This window comes from Hordeum vulgare, chromosome 3H, assembly GCF_904849725.1.
Source record: "Hordeum vulgare subsp. vulgare chromosome 3H, MorexV3_pseudomolecules_assembly, whole genome shotgun sequence".
Lineage (NCBI taxonomy): Eukaryota > Viridiplantae > Streptophyta > Magnoliopsida > Poales > Poaceae > Hordeum > Hordeum vulgare.
The window spans coordinates 391,253,935-391,272,193 of NC_058520.1; the positions used below are offsets into that span (position 1 = coordinate 391,253,935).

The 18,259-nt window shown below is 44.7% G+C and overlaps 1 protein-coding gene across 1 annotated transcript; it reads left to right on the plus strand.

Moving 5' to 3' along the window:
* Positions 1-12,339: 12,339 nt before the first annotated feature.
* LOC123443958 (5'-deoxynucleotidase HDDC2-like) lies at positions 12,340-17,505 on the plus strand. Its single transcript, XM_045120533.1, has 8 exons — positions 12,340-12,758; positions 15,068-15,192; positions 15,314-15,351; positions 15,480-15,590; positions 15,680-15,759; positions 16,458-16,494; positions 16,929-16,970; positions 17,057-17,505. The coding sequence occupies exons 1-8, from the start codon at positions 12,498-12,500 to the stop codon at positions 17,134-17,136; spliced, it is 774 nt and encodes a 257-aa protein (XP_044976468.1). The 5' UTR covers positions 12,340-12,497; the 3' UTR covers positions 17,137-17,505.
* Positions 17,506-18,259: the final 754 nt, after the last annotated feature.

Genomic DNA, 18,259 nt, shown 5'->3' on the forward strand with positions numbered 1-18,259 from the left:
AGAGGCTAGCACTAATAATGACAAGATATATCTCTTTTTCATCAAGATAGGCATACTTAAGAGTATCAGACAACTGTTTAAGCTCGAACATAGGATCACCCTTTGGTGGGGGTGGATCCCCAAGCAGTTCAACAGGCAAGTTATTCTTAAGGATAGGATATTGTTCTAATACAACTCTATCCACCTCATCCCTTTCATCCATATGCATATCATTTTCATGCTCAAGCAAGTATTGCTCTAAGGGATCAGTAGGAGGCACGACAATAGAAGCTAAGGCAATAGTTTCATCCCTACTAGGCAACTCCTTTTCATGAGGTTGTCTACCAAACTTAGAGAAATTGAACTCATGTGACACACCTTCAAAGCCAATAGTGACAGTTTGCTTCTCACAATCAATATGAGCATTGACGGTATTGAGAAAAGGTCTACCAAATATGATGGGACAAAAGCTATCTTGTGCGGTAGCAAGAACGAGGAAATCAGCAGGATACTTTGTTTTACCACACAAGACTTCAACATCCCTAACAATTCCCATGGGGCAGATAGTATCTCTATTGGCAAGCTGAATAGTGACATCAATAGGCTCTATCTCAACGGGTGCAATCTCATCTTTGATTTCATCATATAAAGATTGAGGTATTGCACTAACACTAGCACCCACGTCACATAAACCATGATAACAATGATCTCCTATCTTTACAGAAACCACATGCATGCCAACAACAGGCCTATGTTTGTCTCTAACGTGAGGTTTAGCAATTCTAGTAGCATCTTCACATAAGTGAATATTATGCCCCTCAACTTCTTCAGACGTAAGATCTTTGATAATAGCAATGATAGGTTCAATTCTAATTTGCTCGGGGGGTGTAGGTGTTCTAATATAGCCTCTACGTATCATAGTTGAAGCTTTAGAATGATCCTTTATCCTAACAAGGAAAGGTGGTTTCTCAATGTAAGCACTGGGAACCACAGGATCATTATAGGCAATGAATTTCTCTTCAACTGGAGTGGGTTTAACTACATTGACTTCTAACGGAGGATGATATTTAAACCACTTCTCTTTGGGGAGATCAATATGAGCAGCAAAAGATTCACACAATGAAGCTACTATCTCAGAGTCCAGTCCATACTTAGTGCTAAAGTCACAAAAAGTATTTGTCTCAACAAAGGATTTAACGCAATCAAACGTGAAATTCATACCTGACTTCTTACCTTCTTCAAGCTCCCAATCTTCAGAGTTGCGTTTAATTCTCTCCAATAAATTCCAGTTGAAGTCAATATCTCTCTTCATAAAAGAACCGGTACAAGAAGTGTCAAGCATGGTGCGATCATCATGAGAAAGCCGAGCATAGAAGTTCTGAATGATAATTTCTCTCAAGAGCTCATGATTGGGGCATGAATATAGCATTGGTTTAAGCCTCCCCCAAGCTTGAGCGATGCTTTCTCTATCACGAGGCCAAAAATTATAAATATAATTCCGATCACGATGTACTAAATGCATATGTTAAAACTTTTGATGAAATTCCAATTTCAACTAATTGTAGTCCCATGATCCAGTATCATCACATAGCCTATACCATGTCAACGCCTTATCCTTCAAAGATAAAGGAAATACCTTCTTCTTGACCTCATCCTCGGGCACACCTGCAAGCTTAAATAAACCACAAACCTCATCTACATAGATTGGATGCAAGTCTAGATGTGATGTTCCATCTCCTGTAAAAGGATTAGCCAGCCGTTTCTCAAGCATACCCGAAGGAAATTCAAAGCAAATATTTTCAGTAGGTGCAGCAGGTTGAGGAGCAACTATTTTTGCTTCCGTTCGAGGTGATGATACCCTGAACAAACCCCTCAAAGGATTAGTATCCATAGTGACAAGTGGCAAGAAATTTCAGCACACTATATGAATGTTTCCTTACCAAGTTCCACTTACCAAAGGTGCTTCACTCCCCGGCAACGGCGCCAGAAAAGAGTCTTGATGACCCACAAGTATAGGGGATCAATCGTAGTACTTTTGATAAGTAAGAGTGTCGAACCCAACGAGGAGCAGAAGGATCTGACAAGTGGTTTTCAGCAAGGAAATATCTGCAAGCACTGAAATTATCGGTAACAAGTGATTGTGTGGTGAGATGATTCGTAGCAAGAAACAAGTAAAAAAAGTAGCAACGGTGCAGCAAGGTGGCCCAATCCCTTTTGTAGCAAGGGAAAATCCTGGACAAAGTCTTATAGGAGGAAAAACGCTCCCGAGGACACACGGGAATTTCTGTCATGCTAGTTTCATCATGTTCATATCATTCGCGTTCGTTACTTTGATAGTTTGATATGTGGGTGGACCGGCGCTTGGGTACTGGCCTTACTTGTAAAAGCATCCCACTTATGATTAACCCCTCTCGCAAGCATCCGCAACTACGAAAGAAAATTAAGACAAAGTCTAACCATAGCATTAAACTAGTGGATCCAAATCAGCCCCTTACGAAGCAACGCATAAACTAGGGTTTAAGCTTCTGTCACTCTAGCAACCCATCATCTACTTACTACTTCCCAATGCCTTCCTCTAGGCCCAAATAATGGTGAAGTGTTATGTAGTCGACGTTCACATAACACCACTAGAGGAAAAACAACATAGAACACATCAAATTACCGAACGAATACCAAATTCACATGACTACTACTAGCATGACTTATCCCATGTCCTCAGGAACAAAAGTAACTACTCACAAAGCATAATCATAATCATGATCAGAGAGGTAATGAGTACCATCAAGGATCTAAACATAAACTCTTCCACCAAATAATCCAACTATCATCAACTACAAAGAGTAATCAACACTACTAGCAACCTTACAAGTACCAATCGGAGTCGCGAGACGGAGATTGGTTACAAGTGATGAACTAGGGTTTGGAGATGAGATGGTGTTGATGAAGATTCAAAGTACGTGGATATCGCCTAGAGGGGGGTGAATAGGCGCTTTAAAATAATTAAGGTTTAGGCTTTAACAAATGCGGAATAAAACTAACGTTTAATATGTCAAGCACAAAACCTACAAACAACTAGGCTCACCTATGTGCACCAACAACGTATGCTAAGCAAGATAAACAACTAAGTGATAGCAAGATATATTACAATAAACAATATGTCTATCACAAAGTAAAGTGCATAAGTAAAGGGTTCGGGTAAGAGATAACCGAGGCACGGGGAGACGATGATGTATCCCGAAGTTCACACCCTTGCGGATGCTAATCTCCGTTAGAGCGGTGTGGAGGCACAATGCTCCCCAAGATGCCACTAAGGCCACCGTAATCTCCTCACGCCCTCGCACAATGCAAGATGCCGTGATTCCACTAAGGGACCCTTGAGGGCGGTCACCGAACCCGTACAAATGGCAAACCTTGGGGGAGGTCACCGAACCCGTACATGTGGCAACCCTTGGGGGCGGTTACCGGTACCCGTACAAATTGCTCGGGGCTATCTCCACAACCTAATTGGAGACCCCGACGCTTGCCCGGAGCTTCACACCACAATGATTGAGCTCCGAGACACCACCAAGCTTCTAGGATGCCAAAGCATCCACGAAGAACAATATCTAGGGTACTAAGTACCAAAGGTAGTAAGCTTCTCAACTTCTCACTTCCACGTATCACCGTGGAGAACTCAAACCGATGCAACTAATGCAATGGCAAGAACACACGAAGTGGTCAAGTCCCTCACACTCAAATCCCTCCACAACAAAAAAAGCTATGGAGAAATATGAGAGGAAGAACAAGGAGCTCACAAAGAACTCCAAGATCTAGATCCAAGGGGTTCCCCTCACATAGAGGGGAAAGTGATTGGTGGAGATGTGGATCTAGATCTCCTCTCTCTTTTCCCTCAAGAACAAGCAAGAATCATTGGAGGGATTGAGAGTTAGCAAGCTCTAAGAATGTCAACAATGGAGGTAGAACAAGAGCTCAACGGATAGGTAAGGCCAAGGGGGAAGAAGACCCCCTTTATATAGTGGGGGAAGGAATCAGACCGTTACCCCCACTTACAGCCCGAGCCTAGCGGTACTACCGCTGGCTCCAGCGGTACTACCGCTGACCCTCCGTCGGTACTACCGTTGTCTGCAGCGGTACTACCACTGACCCTCCAGCGGTACTACCGCTGGCTGTAGCGGTACTACCGCTGAGCCCATGGTAGCGCAAAGATACTACCGGGCCAACCACCGCCAAGAAAGTCTTCGCAAAAATGTCCGACGCAGTACAACCGCAAAGATGACGGTACTAAAAACTTGGAGCGGTACTACCGCTGGCCAGGGGCGGTACTACCGCTGGGACAGCGGTACTACCGCCAGCTATAGTGGTACTACCGCTAGGGCCAGCGGTACTACCGCCAACTCTAGCGGTACTACCGCTAGGTCCAGCGGTACTACCGCTCGCCACTGAAACAGCCATAACTTTCGCATACGAGCTCCGAATCGAGCAAACCCAAGCTTGTTGGATTCAGGACGACAAGAGCAATCAAAACCCAAGCTCCTAAATCTTAAGACCATGCATATATGAAAATGCCAATGATATAGATATGTGAGTCCTCTATGAATGAAGAACCGGCAAAAACTCCAACATCGAAAACATCATAGTAGATGCATATGGACTCCGTTTTTGATGAATTCGAGCTTGTCACGAAGATGACCATAAGCTCTAAAACTCACAAAGAGAAACACCAAACAAGAACCAAGAAGTATGATGCAAGGATGCAAATGGTTTGAGCTCTCAACGAACGATACGATCAAGCTACTCACTTGAGAGCCCCCCTTGATAGTACAACAATCTATCCTAAACAGAAAACCTATCAAGGGCAAACCTATACCTTGCACCTCGTCCTCTTGAGCTAGATGATAATGATCTTGGCTTCCTCAAGATGGACCAACTTTCTTGATTGCGTTGGCTTGATGAAGACTAGTTGATTGCTCCCCCATACTCACTATGGGTGAGCCACTCTTCAGCATATCTTCACAAGTCCATTGCCACCACAATGGACGGCAAGCTTCAAGCATGATATCTTCGTGCTGATCCACTTGAACTTGCGCATCGCAATCTTGATGACGATCACACTTGACGTCATACTTCATGGGTTGTATGAGATCTTTCCTTTGACGCAAGCCCATGGAAACACACCTAACCCCCACATAGAACTCTCACGAAGACCATGGGTTAGTACACAAACACGTAATGGACAATGCTTACCATACCATGGGATCACTTGATCCCTCTCGGTACATCTTGTACGCTTTGTGTGTTGATCATCTTGATTTACTCTTTGTCTGAGATCTTGATCAACCATGTGTCTCTATGACCATTCTTTGGATAATACCTTGAATACCATCTTGGTCATCATATAAACTCCTTGAACCCAACAGATGGACTTCAAGAAGTGCCTATGGACAAATCCTATAAATGTAACTTAAGGCAACCATTAGTCCATAGGAATTGTCATCAATTACCAAAACCACATATGGAGATATATGCTCTAACAAAGATGTTGATGGTGACGAGTCCCCTCCGATGAGAGGAGTGTTGGTGATGACGATGGCGACGATTTCCCCCTCTGGGAGGGAAATTTCCCCGGCAGGATCGTCCTGCCTAGATTGGTTCTGCTCAAGTTCCGCCTCGTGGCGGCGGCGAAACCACGAAAAAGCTCCTCTGTGATTTTTTTCCTGGACGAAACCCTCCATATAGCAAAAGAGGGGGGCCAGTGGGCCAGTGGGCTGCCCACAAGCCCCCATGGCGCGGCCTTGGGGGTGGCCGCACCGTGCAGGCTTGTGGGCACCCCCTGGTGCCCCTCTGGCACTTCTTCGGCCCAGTATTTTTGATAAATTGGGGAAAAAATCCCTGTTGATTTTCACGGCGTTTGGAGTTGCGCAGAATAGGTATCTCAACTTTGCTCCACTTTCAGGCCAGAATTCCAGTTGCCGGTATTCTCCCTCTTCATGTAAACCTTGCAAAATAAGAGAGAAAAGGCACAAGAATAGTACCGTGAAGTGAAATAACAGCCAAAGAAGCGATAAATATCAACATGAAAACATGATGCAAAATGGACGTATCAGCGTGCACAATTAAATAGACATGCATCATATTTGATTATGCATCTTGTCATGAATATGTGTGGTGTTATCGTGTGTTGATTGTTGTTCCGGATTGTTTCTTCTCGATAGAGTTCTGAACTGCTTCGGAGTGTGAGGATCCGTTCGACTACGTTGGTTCGTCTGCTTCACGGATTCGTTTTTCTTCCAAGCGGGATCACATGCAAGATGATCATTTCCCTAGATACCATTACTATCATTGCTATGCTAGCTGTCACATTTCTTTCGCTATGTCTCGCTACCTACCACTTAAATGTCAGCCTCCCAACATCACCAAGAAAAGCCTCTAACCTTTCCACAACCCAACAAACCACTATTTGGCTATGTTACCGCTTGCTCAGCCTTCTTATAGCGTTGCTAGTTGCAGGTGTAGTTCCTTCCATGTGACAACATGGATTCTTTGGTATGTCACCATATAATTTCTATTTAATTTAATGCACCTATATACTTGGTAAAAGGTGGAAGGCTTGGCCCTCTAGCCTGGTGTTTTGTTCCATATTTTCCCCCGTAGTTACTTGTGTATCGGTGTTATGTTTCATAATCGAGCGCTCCTAACATGCTTGGGGTGTTATGGGGACCCCCTTGACTTTTGTTTTGGGATAAAACTCGTCTGGCAAGGCCCAACATTGGTACTATATTTGCCCAACATAATAATATTGAACATTGTTATTAAAACTTAGGGTGTCATGAACCCAAGGAGTAATTTAACATAATACAAGGGGGGCAATGCTGATGGTGTTGGTGTTGGAAATATGCCCTAGAGGCAATAATAATTAGTTATTATTATATTTCTTTGTTCATGATAATCGTTTATTATCCATGCTATAATTGTATTGATTGGAAACACAATACTTGTGTGGATACATAGACAAAACACTGTCCCTAGTAAGCCTCTAGTTGACTAGCTCATTGATCAAAGATGGTCAAGGTTTCCTGGCCATAGGCAAGTGTTGTTACTTGATAACGGGATCACATCATTAGGAGAATCATGTGATGGACTAGACCCAAACTAATAGACATAGCATGTTGATCGTGTCATTTTGTTGCTACTGTTTTCTGCGTGTCAAGTATTTGTTCCTATGACCATGAGATCATATAACTCACTAACACCGGAGGAATGCTTTGTGTGTATCAAACATCGCAACGTAACTTGGTGACTATAAAGATGCTCTACAGGTATCTCTGAAGGTGTTCGTTGAGTTAGTATGGATCAAGACTGGGATTTGTCACTCCGTATGACGGAGAGGTATCTCGGGGCCCACTCGGTAATACAACATCACACACAAGCCTTGCAAGCAATGTGACTTAGTGTAAGTTGCGGGATCTTGTATTACGAAACGAGTAAAGAGACTTGTCGGTAAACGAGATTGAAATATGTATGCGGATACTGACGATCGAATCTCCGGCAAGTAACATACCGAAGGACAAAGGGAATGACATACGGGATTATATGAATCCTTGGCACTGAGGTTCAAACGATAAGATCTTCGTAGAATATGTAGGATCCAATATGGGCATCCAGGTCCCGCTATTGGATATTGACCGAGGAGTCTCTCGGGTCATGTCTACATAGTTCTCGAACCCGCAGGGTCTGCACACTTAAGGTTCGACGTTGTTTTATGCGTATTTGAGCTATATGGTTGGTTACCGAATGTTGTTCGGAGTCCCGGATGAGATCACAGATGTCGCGAGGGTTTCCGAATGGTCCGGAAACGAAGATTGATATATAGGATGACCTCATTTGGTTACCGGAAGGTTTTCGTGCGTTACCGGAAAAGTTTCGGGCTCATCGGTAGTGTACTGGGAGTGCCGGGAGGGGTGCTGGGGACCATCAGGAGGGGTGTCACGCCCCAAGGGTTCTCATGGGCTATGGGAAGAGATAAACCAGCCCCTAGTGGGCTGGAATAAGTTCCCACTAAGGCCCATAAGGTTTGAGAAGGAAAAACACAAGGTGGAAAGAGTTTCCAAGTGGGAAGGTGGAATCCTACTCCAAGTAGGATTGGAGTAGGACTCCTCCACCTCCAATTTCGGCCAAACCTTTAGGTTTTGAGGCAGCCTCCTCCCCTCCCTCCCTCCTATATATAGTGGGGTTTTAGGGCTGATTTGAGACAACTTTTGCCACGGCAGCCCGACCACATACCTCCACGGTTTTACCTCTAGATCGCGTTTCTGCGGAGCTCGGGCGGAGCCTTGCTGAGATTAGATCACCACCAACCTCCGGAGCGCCGTCACGCTGCCAGAGAAGTCATCTATGTCTCTGTCTCTCTTGCTGGATCAAGAAGGCCGAGATCATCGTCGAGCCGTACGTGTGCTGAATGCGGAGGTGCCGTCCGTTCGGCACTAGATCGGAGCGGATCGTGGGACGGATCGCGGGACGGTTCGTGGGACGGTTCGCGGGGCGGATCGAGGGACGTGAGGACGTTCCACTACATCAACCGCGTTTCTTAACGCTTCTGCTGTGTGATCTACAAGGGTACGTAGATCGGAAATCCCCTCTCGTAGATGGACATCACCATGATAGGTCTTCGTGCCCGTAGGATTTTTTTTCCCATGCGATGTTCCCCAACAGTTGGTCCCAAACAGATCTACTTGCGGGGCCACCCAGGGCAACTCGGGGGATTTCTATCCGGCCACCGTACGTACTGCTCATCCGTTGTGTCCAAAGAACAAGATACGCGGCTCCTATCGGGATCGTCGACACGCCGGGCGGCCTTGCTGGATTTGTTTTACTTTTCTAGAATGTCTTGTGCGAGGGATTCAGAGGATACTTTGGGTTATCTCGAGGTTGAGGTTTTCCACCAGGAATTCGAGGAGATCATGGGTTTTCGGTAGTCGAGGCTTCCGACGCAGCTTGTCTTAGTTTGTGATGGAGTAGTTGGAGCACCCCTATAGGTTCAAATATTTCTAAGAGCCGTGCCCGCGGTTATGTGGCAACTTGGAAACTTTGTTTAACACCCGATCATAGCAAACTTGAAGTAAACTTAATTAAAACTTGCCAACTGCGTGTGTAACCGTGACTATCTCTTCTTGTGAGGTCTGCATTCGAAAGAGGACACGATGAGGTTATGTTTGATGTAAGTAGGTGTTCAGGATCACTTCAAGATCATTATCAGTTCACGTCCAATTATGCGTAGATCATCCCCCCTTTTGTTCTTGTACTCGTAAGTTAGCTACCTCAAATAAATGCTTAGTGCTTGCTGCAGCCTCCCCACTTAACCATACCTCACCCATTAAGCTTTACTAGTCTTGATACCTTTGGAAATGAGATTGTTTAGTCCCATGTGGCTCACAAATTACTACAACAACAGTTGCACATACAGGTAAAGTGATACTTTGACATGAACACAATGATTGTTCTATTTGGAGTTTCTTCTTCTTATTCTTCTTTGATCTAGGATGGATTCCAGGCCGACAGCCTGGGATAGCAAGGATGGACGTCGTTCTTTTATCGTTGTTTTCGTCCGTAGTCGGACCCTGCTCTTCTACATGATGATTGGATGTATTGTTGTATTGAGATGCTCATGATGTAGTTTGTGGCGAGTGTAAGCCAATTCCATATACTCAATCTTTCTGTACATGTACTTGTAACGATATCCATTCTTGCAAAACGATGAGATGCGTTTTTATCCTTGTTGACGTCCTCGAGCCAAAATAAGGACAACATCACATCTTAGGTGTTACACATGAAGCGCGAGCCAAGTGACCGTACACTACCCTTGGAGGTAGATGATTACAAGCCTCAAGGCTAATGCCGCTCCCAGCTCCTCCACTCTGGTTGCAGCTAGGATGTAGTGCTTGTTGGGATGTATGACAATGGATGTAAGCTCCATTTACCCCCCGCCCCCTGTAAAAACTTTACCAAGTCCCGCTCACACCACTCAAATCTCTAATCTGGTATGCCAAAATTAAACCCGAGAGGTAGATTGGATGCCTAGTGTGTGATGCGTAAATTGGATGCGGGCATTGTAAATCGGTTTCATTGGGTACAGAGGCCTTACCGCCATTAACGAACGCCTTGTCGTTGAGGTGATGAGGCCGTTTATCAACGTCCATGCTTGTCGTCCAGATCTTGTGGTAGCCTCCTTCTGTATGGAAGTGGACGATGGCAGAGGAGAGTGAGCGGTGAGAGAAGGGTGAGGGGAGTTATGGCGACGCTTCGGAAAGCAACACAACATCTCGAGCAAGGCTTCTCGCATGCAGCCTTTGACGCCCACGATGCTCACACATGACTATGAATAAAGGATTGATTCAAATGTTACTACTTAACCGGACCCAGAGGTGCTTTAAACAACTTGCACACCTAGATTTAAGATCAACTCCAACGTAAGGACCCAAATCGTCCGCCTGCGTCCGTATGGATCGGCGCGGACAAAAGTGATGGTCCAACCACATACCCATTTTTATTTTGGGTCACATTTGGATCACAAGCGGACACAAAACGAACGTTTTCTGTGTCTACGTAGTCTGCCTGTTTCGGCGTGACCCATTTGTCACCCACCCACCCACCTACCTCTTCCTACTTATTTAATTCGCTGGCCCACCCTCATCCACTTCTCTCCTATTATTTTATTGGCACGGTGCTGTTGTCCACTTGCTTTTCGTTGGATGCACCGGTTGATTTGTTTTCATAAACGAACACAGATATCCGAACGGACGACTTAAATCTCTCCCTGATAATAAAGCACCAATGGCTTCTGTCGTCCGTCGTGGCTATTTTGCAGAAAAGTCCCTGTCTTTTTCAATAATTAACCTGCAGTCCATCTTTTAGTCACAGCCGAACCTTTTTTTGCATTTTTCAGAAAACTTCCTGATGTTTCAGGTAATCAACCCGCCCTCCGTATTTAAGTTAGCCGAAACGTTTTTTTTGTTTTAAGAAAAAATACTGACTTTTCAGTTAATCAATCCATATTTTATCTAAAACAAAATTATCCTTATCTTTTAAACCGTAACTTCGATTTTAACATGTTATATATGAAATTTGATTAAAAATGTGTAGAATTTAAATATGATGTTATTTTTAGCTGTTGAATACTTCTTAAATATTATTTTTGGTGCAAGCTTAATCTGTAGTTTACGTCATGCTAAATTTATCATTTATGTAAATACTACTTCGTCTGTCCCGAAAAGCTTGTGTGCTTAATTCGATGTCGTTTCAGGGTATCTCGGCCAAATTTTATGTGTTCATAACAAGTGCGGGGAGCAAATGTTGTATCAGGTTTTCTCGACCTAATTCGAAGTTTTCTTAACAAATGTGGAGTGCAAATGTCTTTGTTTCTTTTCAAACATGACTACACATATCTCATGGTATAGTTTTGATGAATAGTGCATTGTTGGTTGCTTTGGTGGACCGAACAAATGGCATTTTTTTATCAAATTTCCTATAGGGAGTTGTGCTTGCAAATAATCAATTGCTTTCTCGGCGTAGAATTGTAGGGATGTTTTTAAGTGTTGTTGTCCCACACACAAATTTAAATATATGGAGCACACATTTAAAAACTGAGGGAGTAATTAAAATGAAAATATATGGAGCATAAATTCAATGTGCTTCATCAATCAAGCTTGTTGAGTAACGTGATTATTTAGGAAAGCATAGACAGATTAGGATTTGTTCCTGCCTTGACTTGTACTCCAAAATGATCATGTACTTCTATATATATATATATATATGCCCACGAGGCTCAAACAATACATCAACTATTCTATCAATCCCTATTCTCCGTTTTAACAAAGTTGGCCATTTTTCCTCTCCAAAGAGCATATAGGAAAATCATAGGAGTGTAAAGAATTTTTATTCAGTTGTATCACATGTGCGTGTGACAAACTGAGACGAGCAAGGAAGGAAATAGGTGTAGACATAACAATATATTTCGTTACAACGCATGGACATTTGTGTTAGTAAATAAAAAAGACAAAAGCGGTGTCCGTTTCATCGATGTGTTGGAGTTGCTTCAAGGGCAAGGTAGACGACCAAAAGAACGAGTCACGTGCGCGGTGCGCCTGATTGAACCTAACGCAGGCTATCAAAATTCGTCCATTTTGTTTCTGAAATCAAAAGAATGAAAAAAGAAAAAGAAAAACGCAGCTTGCCTTTCCCAATTCTGCACCTTTTGCGATGCAACCGAGCCAAATGCCTCGAGGCGACACGGACGGCTGGATGATGACCAGGGGCGAGGTTGGTTCGAGAGCGTGGGCGTCCGATTCGACTCGACGTCTGCCGTCTGCCCTGTTCCACAGAAGCAGGAGGGGGCCGAGCAAAGGACGGCACAACGCACAAGACGAGAGGGAAAGCAAAGCCGCCGCCGCACGCCGATTCCTCCGCCTTTTCCACTGATCCCCATCGCAAGCTCCAACACAGCGACCGCGGCCGCTTCTCTCCCGATGGCCGTAAGCTCGCGGCTACCCGCCCCTCCTGCGCGCGGCCTCCTGCGCCGCTCGCCGCCGCGTATCCTCCCTCCGAGGCGCCTCGCTTGTGGTGCCCGCGCTGTCTCCGGGAGCCCTGGGCAAGGCGGATCGCCCGTGCCCAGGCGGCCGCCGCAGCCTCTGGACGCCGCGGCAGTCGCGCCGCCCTCGCCGGTATCATCCGCGGCGTCGTCCGCCGCCTCGGCCATCGATTTCCTCACTCTCTGCCATAGCCTCAAGGTAAATCACGTGATGCTTGCTACTTCCTTTGCTGGTTTATACGTTGTGTACCATCAGACTGGTGATACTCCTAGGTCCTAGCAAAAGAGTACTATAATTTTGATATAGCTTTTCTAACTTGAGCTAAATACCGGGGAGGGCACAAAACTATACAATACTCGATCCGAGCAGGATTTCATATATGCAAGTTTTGAAACGATCAATTCGTATGGTGAAATTGGTCGTTCATGACGTCTTACTATGGCTGCTCAGCTAACAATGTCTTAAGAGCTACTCCAACCGGGAGACCCATTTCGTCCTCACGTGTCCGTTTGGGTTGCCGCGAACACAAAATTCAGCCCAACGGGCCGACCCAAACGGACGCGCGTCCATTTTTTATCCGCCCGCGATCCATTCCAGGCTTAGATTTGAGCCGGATTTGCGTCTGCGCTGCCACGGAACAGACGCGTGCGACGCTCACCCTTCTCCTCCCCTTGGCCCATCCGTCGGTGGCACAGCCCCAACATTTCCCCCCAATTTTCCCAAAAACCTCCCGCCCACTCGCTTGCGCGTCATGGACAACGACGCGCCGACCCTCGACGCCTCGACGGCCTCGCCTCCCACGCCTCTGCCGGTCCCGTCTCCGTCAAAGTAGTCGATCCCCGCGGCGCATGCAAAGGGCCGGTGCCAACCAAGAAGAAGAAGGTTCTGATGCCTGAGGAGCACGCCGTTCAATCGTTGAGGAGGAAGAACCGCCGGCATCAGCAAGAAGCCAGGAACGTCGTCGCCGCCGCGGCCATCCTCGTCACTGCCGCAGATCAAGAGGCTGAAGCCGTGAAGACCAGCCGGCTCGTCCGCGAGGCCACGAGGCAGACCCTGCCGATTCTAGGACATACAAAATAAGGAGCTCGCATTGGAGGGGCAGACCCTGCTGATTCTAGGACATACAAAATAAGGAGCTCGCCTTGGAGGCGGAGAAGCAAGCGAAGATGCTAGAGATCGAGGCCACCAGAGCAAGAGAAGTCCGGCTCGTTTGCATGACGAAGGGGGTCGAGATCATAAAGGTGGACTTGAGCACGGTCTCTTCGAGGAAGCGGTCTTGGTTCGAGAAGATGCAGGCTGACATGCTCAACCTCGATGATGAGTGATCCATGGAGTGGTGTGTGGGCATGACCACGGCCAAGATGGCGTGGTCGAACTACAGTCTCATTTTGTGTGCTGGCATCTGTTTCGGCTGCTGGCAAGTGCACCCAACATGAAAACTATGTATTTTTTTGGAGGCTGACATATGTATGCCGGCTGCTGGCATATCGCCGGCGTGAACTCTTGGCGCTGGCATGGTAGCTGGCATGATCTGTGGCCGCGGGCCTTTTTTACATGAAAAAGTGTTGTGCGCGGATGAAAAATGGGTCGCTCCGTTGGGCGCACGGCCGACCTATTTGCAAAAGGGGGCGGACATGCCGACCCAAACAGACAAAAGACGGACAAAGCGCGCGACCATTTGGGTTGCACGGTTGGAGTTGCTCTAAGTATATCATGTGTAGTGCATGAACATGGACTCTGTTTTCAGTTCGTGCCTTCATGCTCCCATGCCTATGAGGCGAGCATCTCCAGTGGACCACCTATCCACTACATAAAAGCTGGCAATAGTCGAGGTTTTCTTCCTCCAGCAGATCCTCTGTGTGGGTACCAATACCTAAATTTTTTGGGCGGCCACCTAAAAACCAAGCCCAACCTCCTACCCTCTATCCTTCTGTGTTTTTTCTTGGCGAGCTGAATTTTCAGCCCTCGCTGTGCGCTGCCTTTCCCAGCTGTCTGCCACCACCGGAGCTCCGTCCACTGCTGCATCACCCCCTCCTCACCCCTGCCACCTATTTATCCAGCGCGCGCCGCCTTCTGTCCCCTCTGCACAGCCACCGCCTATCTGTGCTGCGTGCGCCGCCGTCCCGCGCCCGCTGCTGGAGCTCCTTCCTGTGCTGCCATGGCTCACCATTCCCACGTTGCCTCCCCTCCGCATGGGCCGAGCTCGGCTGTTGCCGGTGGCAACATGGCTGGTTCGAGCTGCAGCACCATGGCATGAGTTCTAGAGCATCCCGAAGGTAGGGCAGAGCAAGGTGATGGACAACCGGAAGGTGGGGCAGGGCAGCGCTGTTGGAGTCGGTTTATTAGTAGTCGGTTGGAGGAGGTGCACAAAAAAGGCTTTACCTCAAAAGAGGGAGCTCCGAAGTGTTTTTTTAGGGGGTGTTTAGGGATCTGCTGGAGATGGTATCCATCATATTGCACTATTCTGAGGTTTATTTGGTTGTTCCCTTGTTCCGCTCTTACCACAGACCACTAAAAGGAAAGGCTGGATAAATCACAGCATCAAGGGTCCCGAGTCTATTGCTGATCACATGTATCGTATGGCACTGATGGCTTTGATCGCTGATGACCTACCTGCTGTAAATCGAGAAAGGTTAAGTTTTCTAATCCCCCCTTTGTAATATTGATATTAAAGTGACACTTTTAGGTCCCATTTTCCATTAATCATTACTACTCTACTTGCTGCTGAAGAAACATTTACTTTGCTGTAACAGGTGTATCAAAATAGCTATCGTTCATGACATTGCTGAAGGTAGTCCAATAAACATATTTATATTTACTTGTTGATTCTGTGTGCTGTTCTTCAGCTGCTCTTTTGTTAGCATCTCTCAGTTTTCAACCAAGTGCTTTTCAACTATTCATACCTTATTATATTAACAGCTATTGTTGGCGACATCACTCCATCTGACGGCATACCTAAAGCAGAAAAAAGCAGGCGTGAACAAGAAGCTCTAAATGAAATGTGTGAAGTTCTTGGTGGTGGATCAACAGGTATGTCTCCATTTGTGACAAGAATTTTCAGTTCTTAAATGAATGTTCGATAACATTGTGTTAACTTAATTGAATTTACTGTTTTCTAGCTGAGGAAATTAAGGGGCTGTGGGAAGAATACGAAAATAACTCCTCTGTTGAAGCCAATCTTGTAAAGGATTTTGATAAAGTAAGCCTGCCATTATTTTCTTAACTTCATACTTTGTTAATAAATATTGGTTCGGCTTTCCTTACACGTGTCGTCTAATTTGTATCATATATATCAGGGTTATGATTTGTTGTTGCCATGCAAAGTTTCTTTAGTTTGGACATAGCACACAGTTCTATACTTTCAAGTTTTATAGAGGATGTACTCTTGGTAAACCTTCCACGGCTCCCGACACAAACTAGTCATACTTCACTTGGTTGAAACTACTCATACTCACTTAGTTATTTAGTACATTTTCTTTCCGGAACTTGTGTTAACATTGAAAAATATATACCAGAATTGTGTTCTTCACAGATGTCCTATTTACTGCATCACAGCTCAAATAATTCAGTACTCCCTCTGATCCATATATAGGTTTTAGTGTTGGATACATCCGTATCTAGACAAATCTAAGACAAGTAATATGGATCGGAGGGAGTAGGTCACAAGGAGGCGGAAGGTCACTTTGGGTTTCCTTCCAGACATGTGAATTTCTGGCACTTTAAAGCATTTAAGTTTGTTAATGGATATTAATAATACTACTCCAAAAGTTTTGTCTCATGCAAATATGTTCATGTATATTGTTATGGTGTACTCTGATGTATATTTTGTTTCTTTCTTTGTTTTAATTGTTCTGTTTGGTCCAGCTGATTTCACCTGTTGCTAATTTTTTTTTTCAGGTGGAAATGATTCTTCAAGCGTTAGAGTATGAGAAGGGTATTAATTTTCTGCAATAGTTGATTTGTCTACATTCAAAGAATGAGTTGCTTGCTAATTTCAAATAGTTTCCCTATATACGAACTCTGGCACGGTGTGCATTGGTTTCTTATTCTTAAACAACCTGCCCTTACAAATAATATGCGTCTAAATCATCATGTTTTTGTTGCATCTTTGTGATCCTTTGATATTGATAATAGTAATATCTAGCAAAACTCATGTATACCTTGCTTCGGGAAGGACATAGTTGGAATCTGCTGCTACCTTGTTGGCAATAACAGGAAACTACTTGATTCATACGGCCAAACTTGTTTTTTGCTTCCAGCATTGTGCAATGTATCAACCCCGCATGCATATGTTAACATCCTACTCTCTTGCACGTATGTAATGTGCTAATCCATTTATGCTGACTCTGCACGTCTTGAACATTGCAGAGCATGGGAAAGTGCTAGATGAGTTTTTTCTCTCTACTGCTGGTAATGATTGATCAACCATATAGAGCGTAAAAAGGTGAGATTGTTTCCTTTTGCTAAATATATGCTTTTCAAACATGTTATTGCAGGCAAGTTCCAGACAGAGATTGGCAAGAGCTGGGCTGCTGAAGTGAATTCAAGGAGAACCAATGGATGTGGACAGAACTAGGGGTACTCGATGTTTGGTGCTTGATACAGCCTCTACGAAATTTTCATGATGGGTTGTGCGGCGAATCTCAGGCTCCAGATTCAAGCCCGCTTAGAGGCAAACAAACATAACAAATTTGCCTCAGCTATCAGGTGCTGGTAAGGAATAACGGGAATGGCATTGACAAAAACTCAGGGATCTAAGTTTGGTTAGAGCTAAGTGGGTTGAATGTGTGCACTGAGACTAGCAGTACGTATTGAGCAGTTTTTATGTATACTGTTGGTTAATAGTAGGAACTTAGGATCCAGGGAAACGTTGTTTTTTCTTGAGTCGGGGAAATAAAAAGGCAGGCTGGGGGCTGTTCTCCACTGCTACCTTCCTTCGGTTGAAGTTGATCTCTATTATTGCTTTGTGCAAATTAATCATTTCACTCTATACTTTTTGTATGACGGATGGATGTGGTGAACTACAGAGACTGAGTTTTGGTCATACAAGCTCATTAAAGAAATCGTCATGATTTGTACTTCCTCCGTCACAGTTTAGAAGACATGGTTAAATTTACGTGCATTTTCACAACAGATAAGGTTTATGACGTATTGTATTTACTTTTAATAGCTAATTAATATTTCGTTATACTATTTTTATATGCATGTATAGTGTGAATGTTATTTTTCAGGATATTTCACAACTAATCAATAATCATCCAGTTTTCAGAGAATTTTCAAGCACGTTTTCTAAACCGTGACGGAGGGAGTAGGAGAAACGGGCAATTATCAGTGAACTCATGAAACTGAATCATCAGCAGTCATTTTGGTTGTCTAATTTACAGCAAATAAGAGAAATTCCCACTCAAGAATGAATGATTTCGCATAAAAGCTCACTTTGTTAGCAAGCTTTCTAGAAAAACGTGATCAAGTTTCACATGTGCTATATGGATGGTCAGTAATTAGTCGTGCTTTTGATCTCGGAGCTAGTGCTCTGGATGTTGATCTGCTCTTGTTTATTAATAGCCCTTCAAATTTGTTTTCAGGTCCAGAAAATGGTAAATGAGTTTGGCTTCTTTCTGGACTTAAATATTTGACTAGATTGCAGAAAATTCACATTCCACGTAAGGTTTTGGCTGGTTTATAACCCTTCAAAAAAC

What these genes read in the sequence shown, in the direction of transcription:
- LOC123443958 (XM_045120533.1), top strand. Translation starts at nt 12,498, where the DNA reads ATGGCCGTAAGCTCGCGGCTACCCGCCCCTCCTGCGCGCGGCCTCCTG. An exon ending in CCTGCTGTAAATCGAGAAAG is followed by an intron (nt 15,193 to 15,313) that starts GTTAAGTTTTCT and finishes TTGCTGTAACAG; the next exon opens with GTGTATCAAAATAGCTATCG. An exon ending in CGTTCATGACATTGCTGAAG is followed by an intron (nt 15,352 to 15,479) that starts GTAGTCCAATAA and finishes TTATATTAACAG; the next exon opens with CTATTGTTGGCGACATCACT.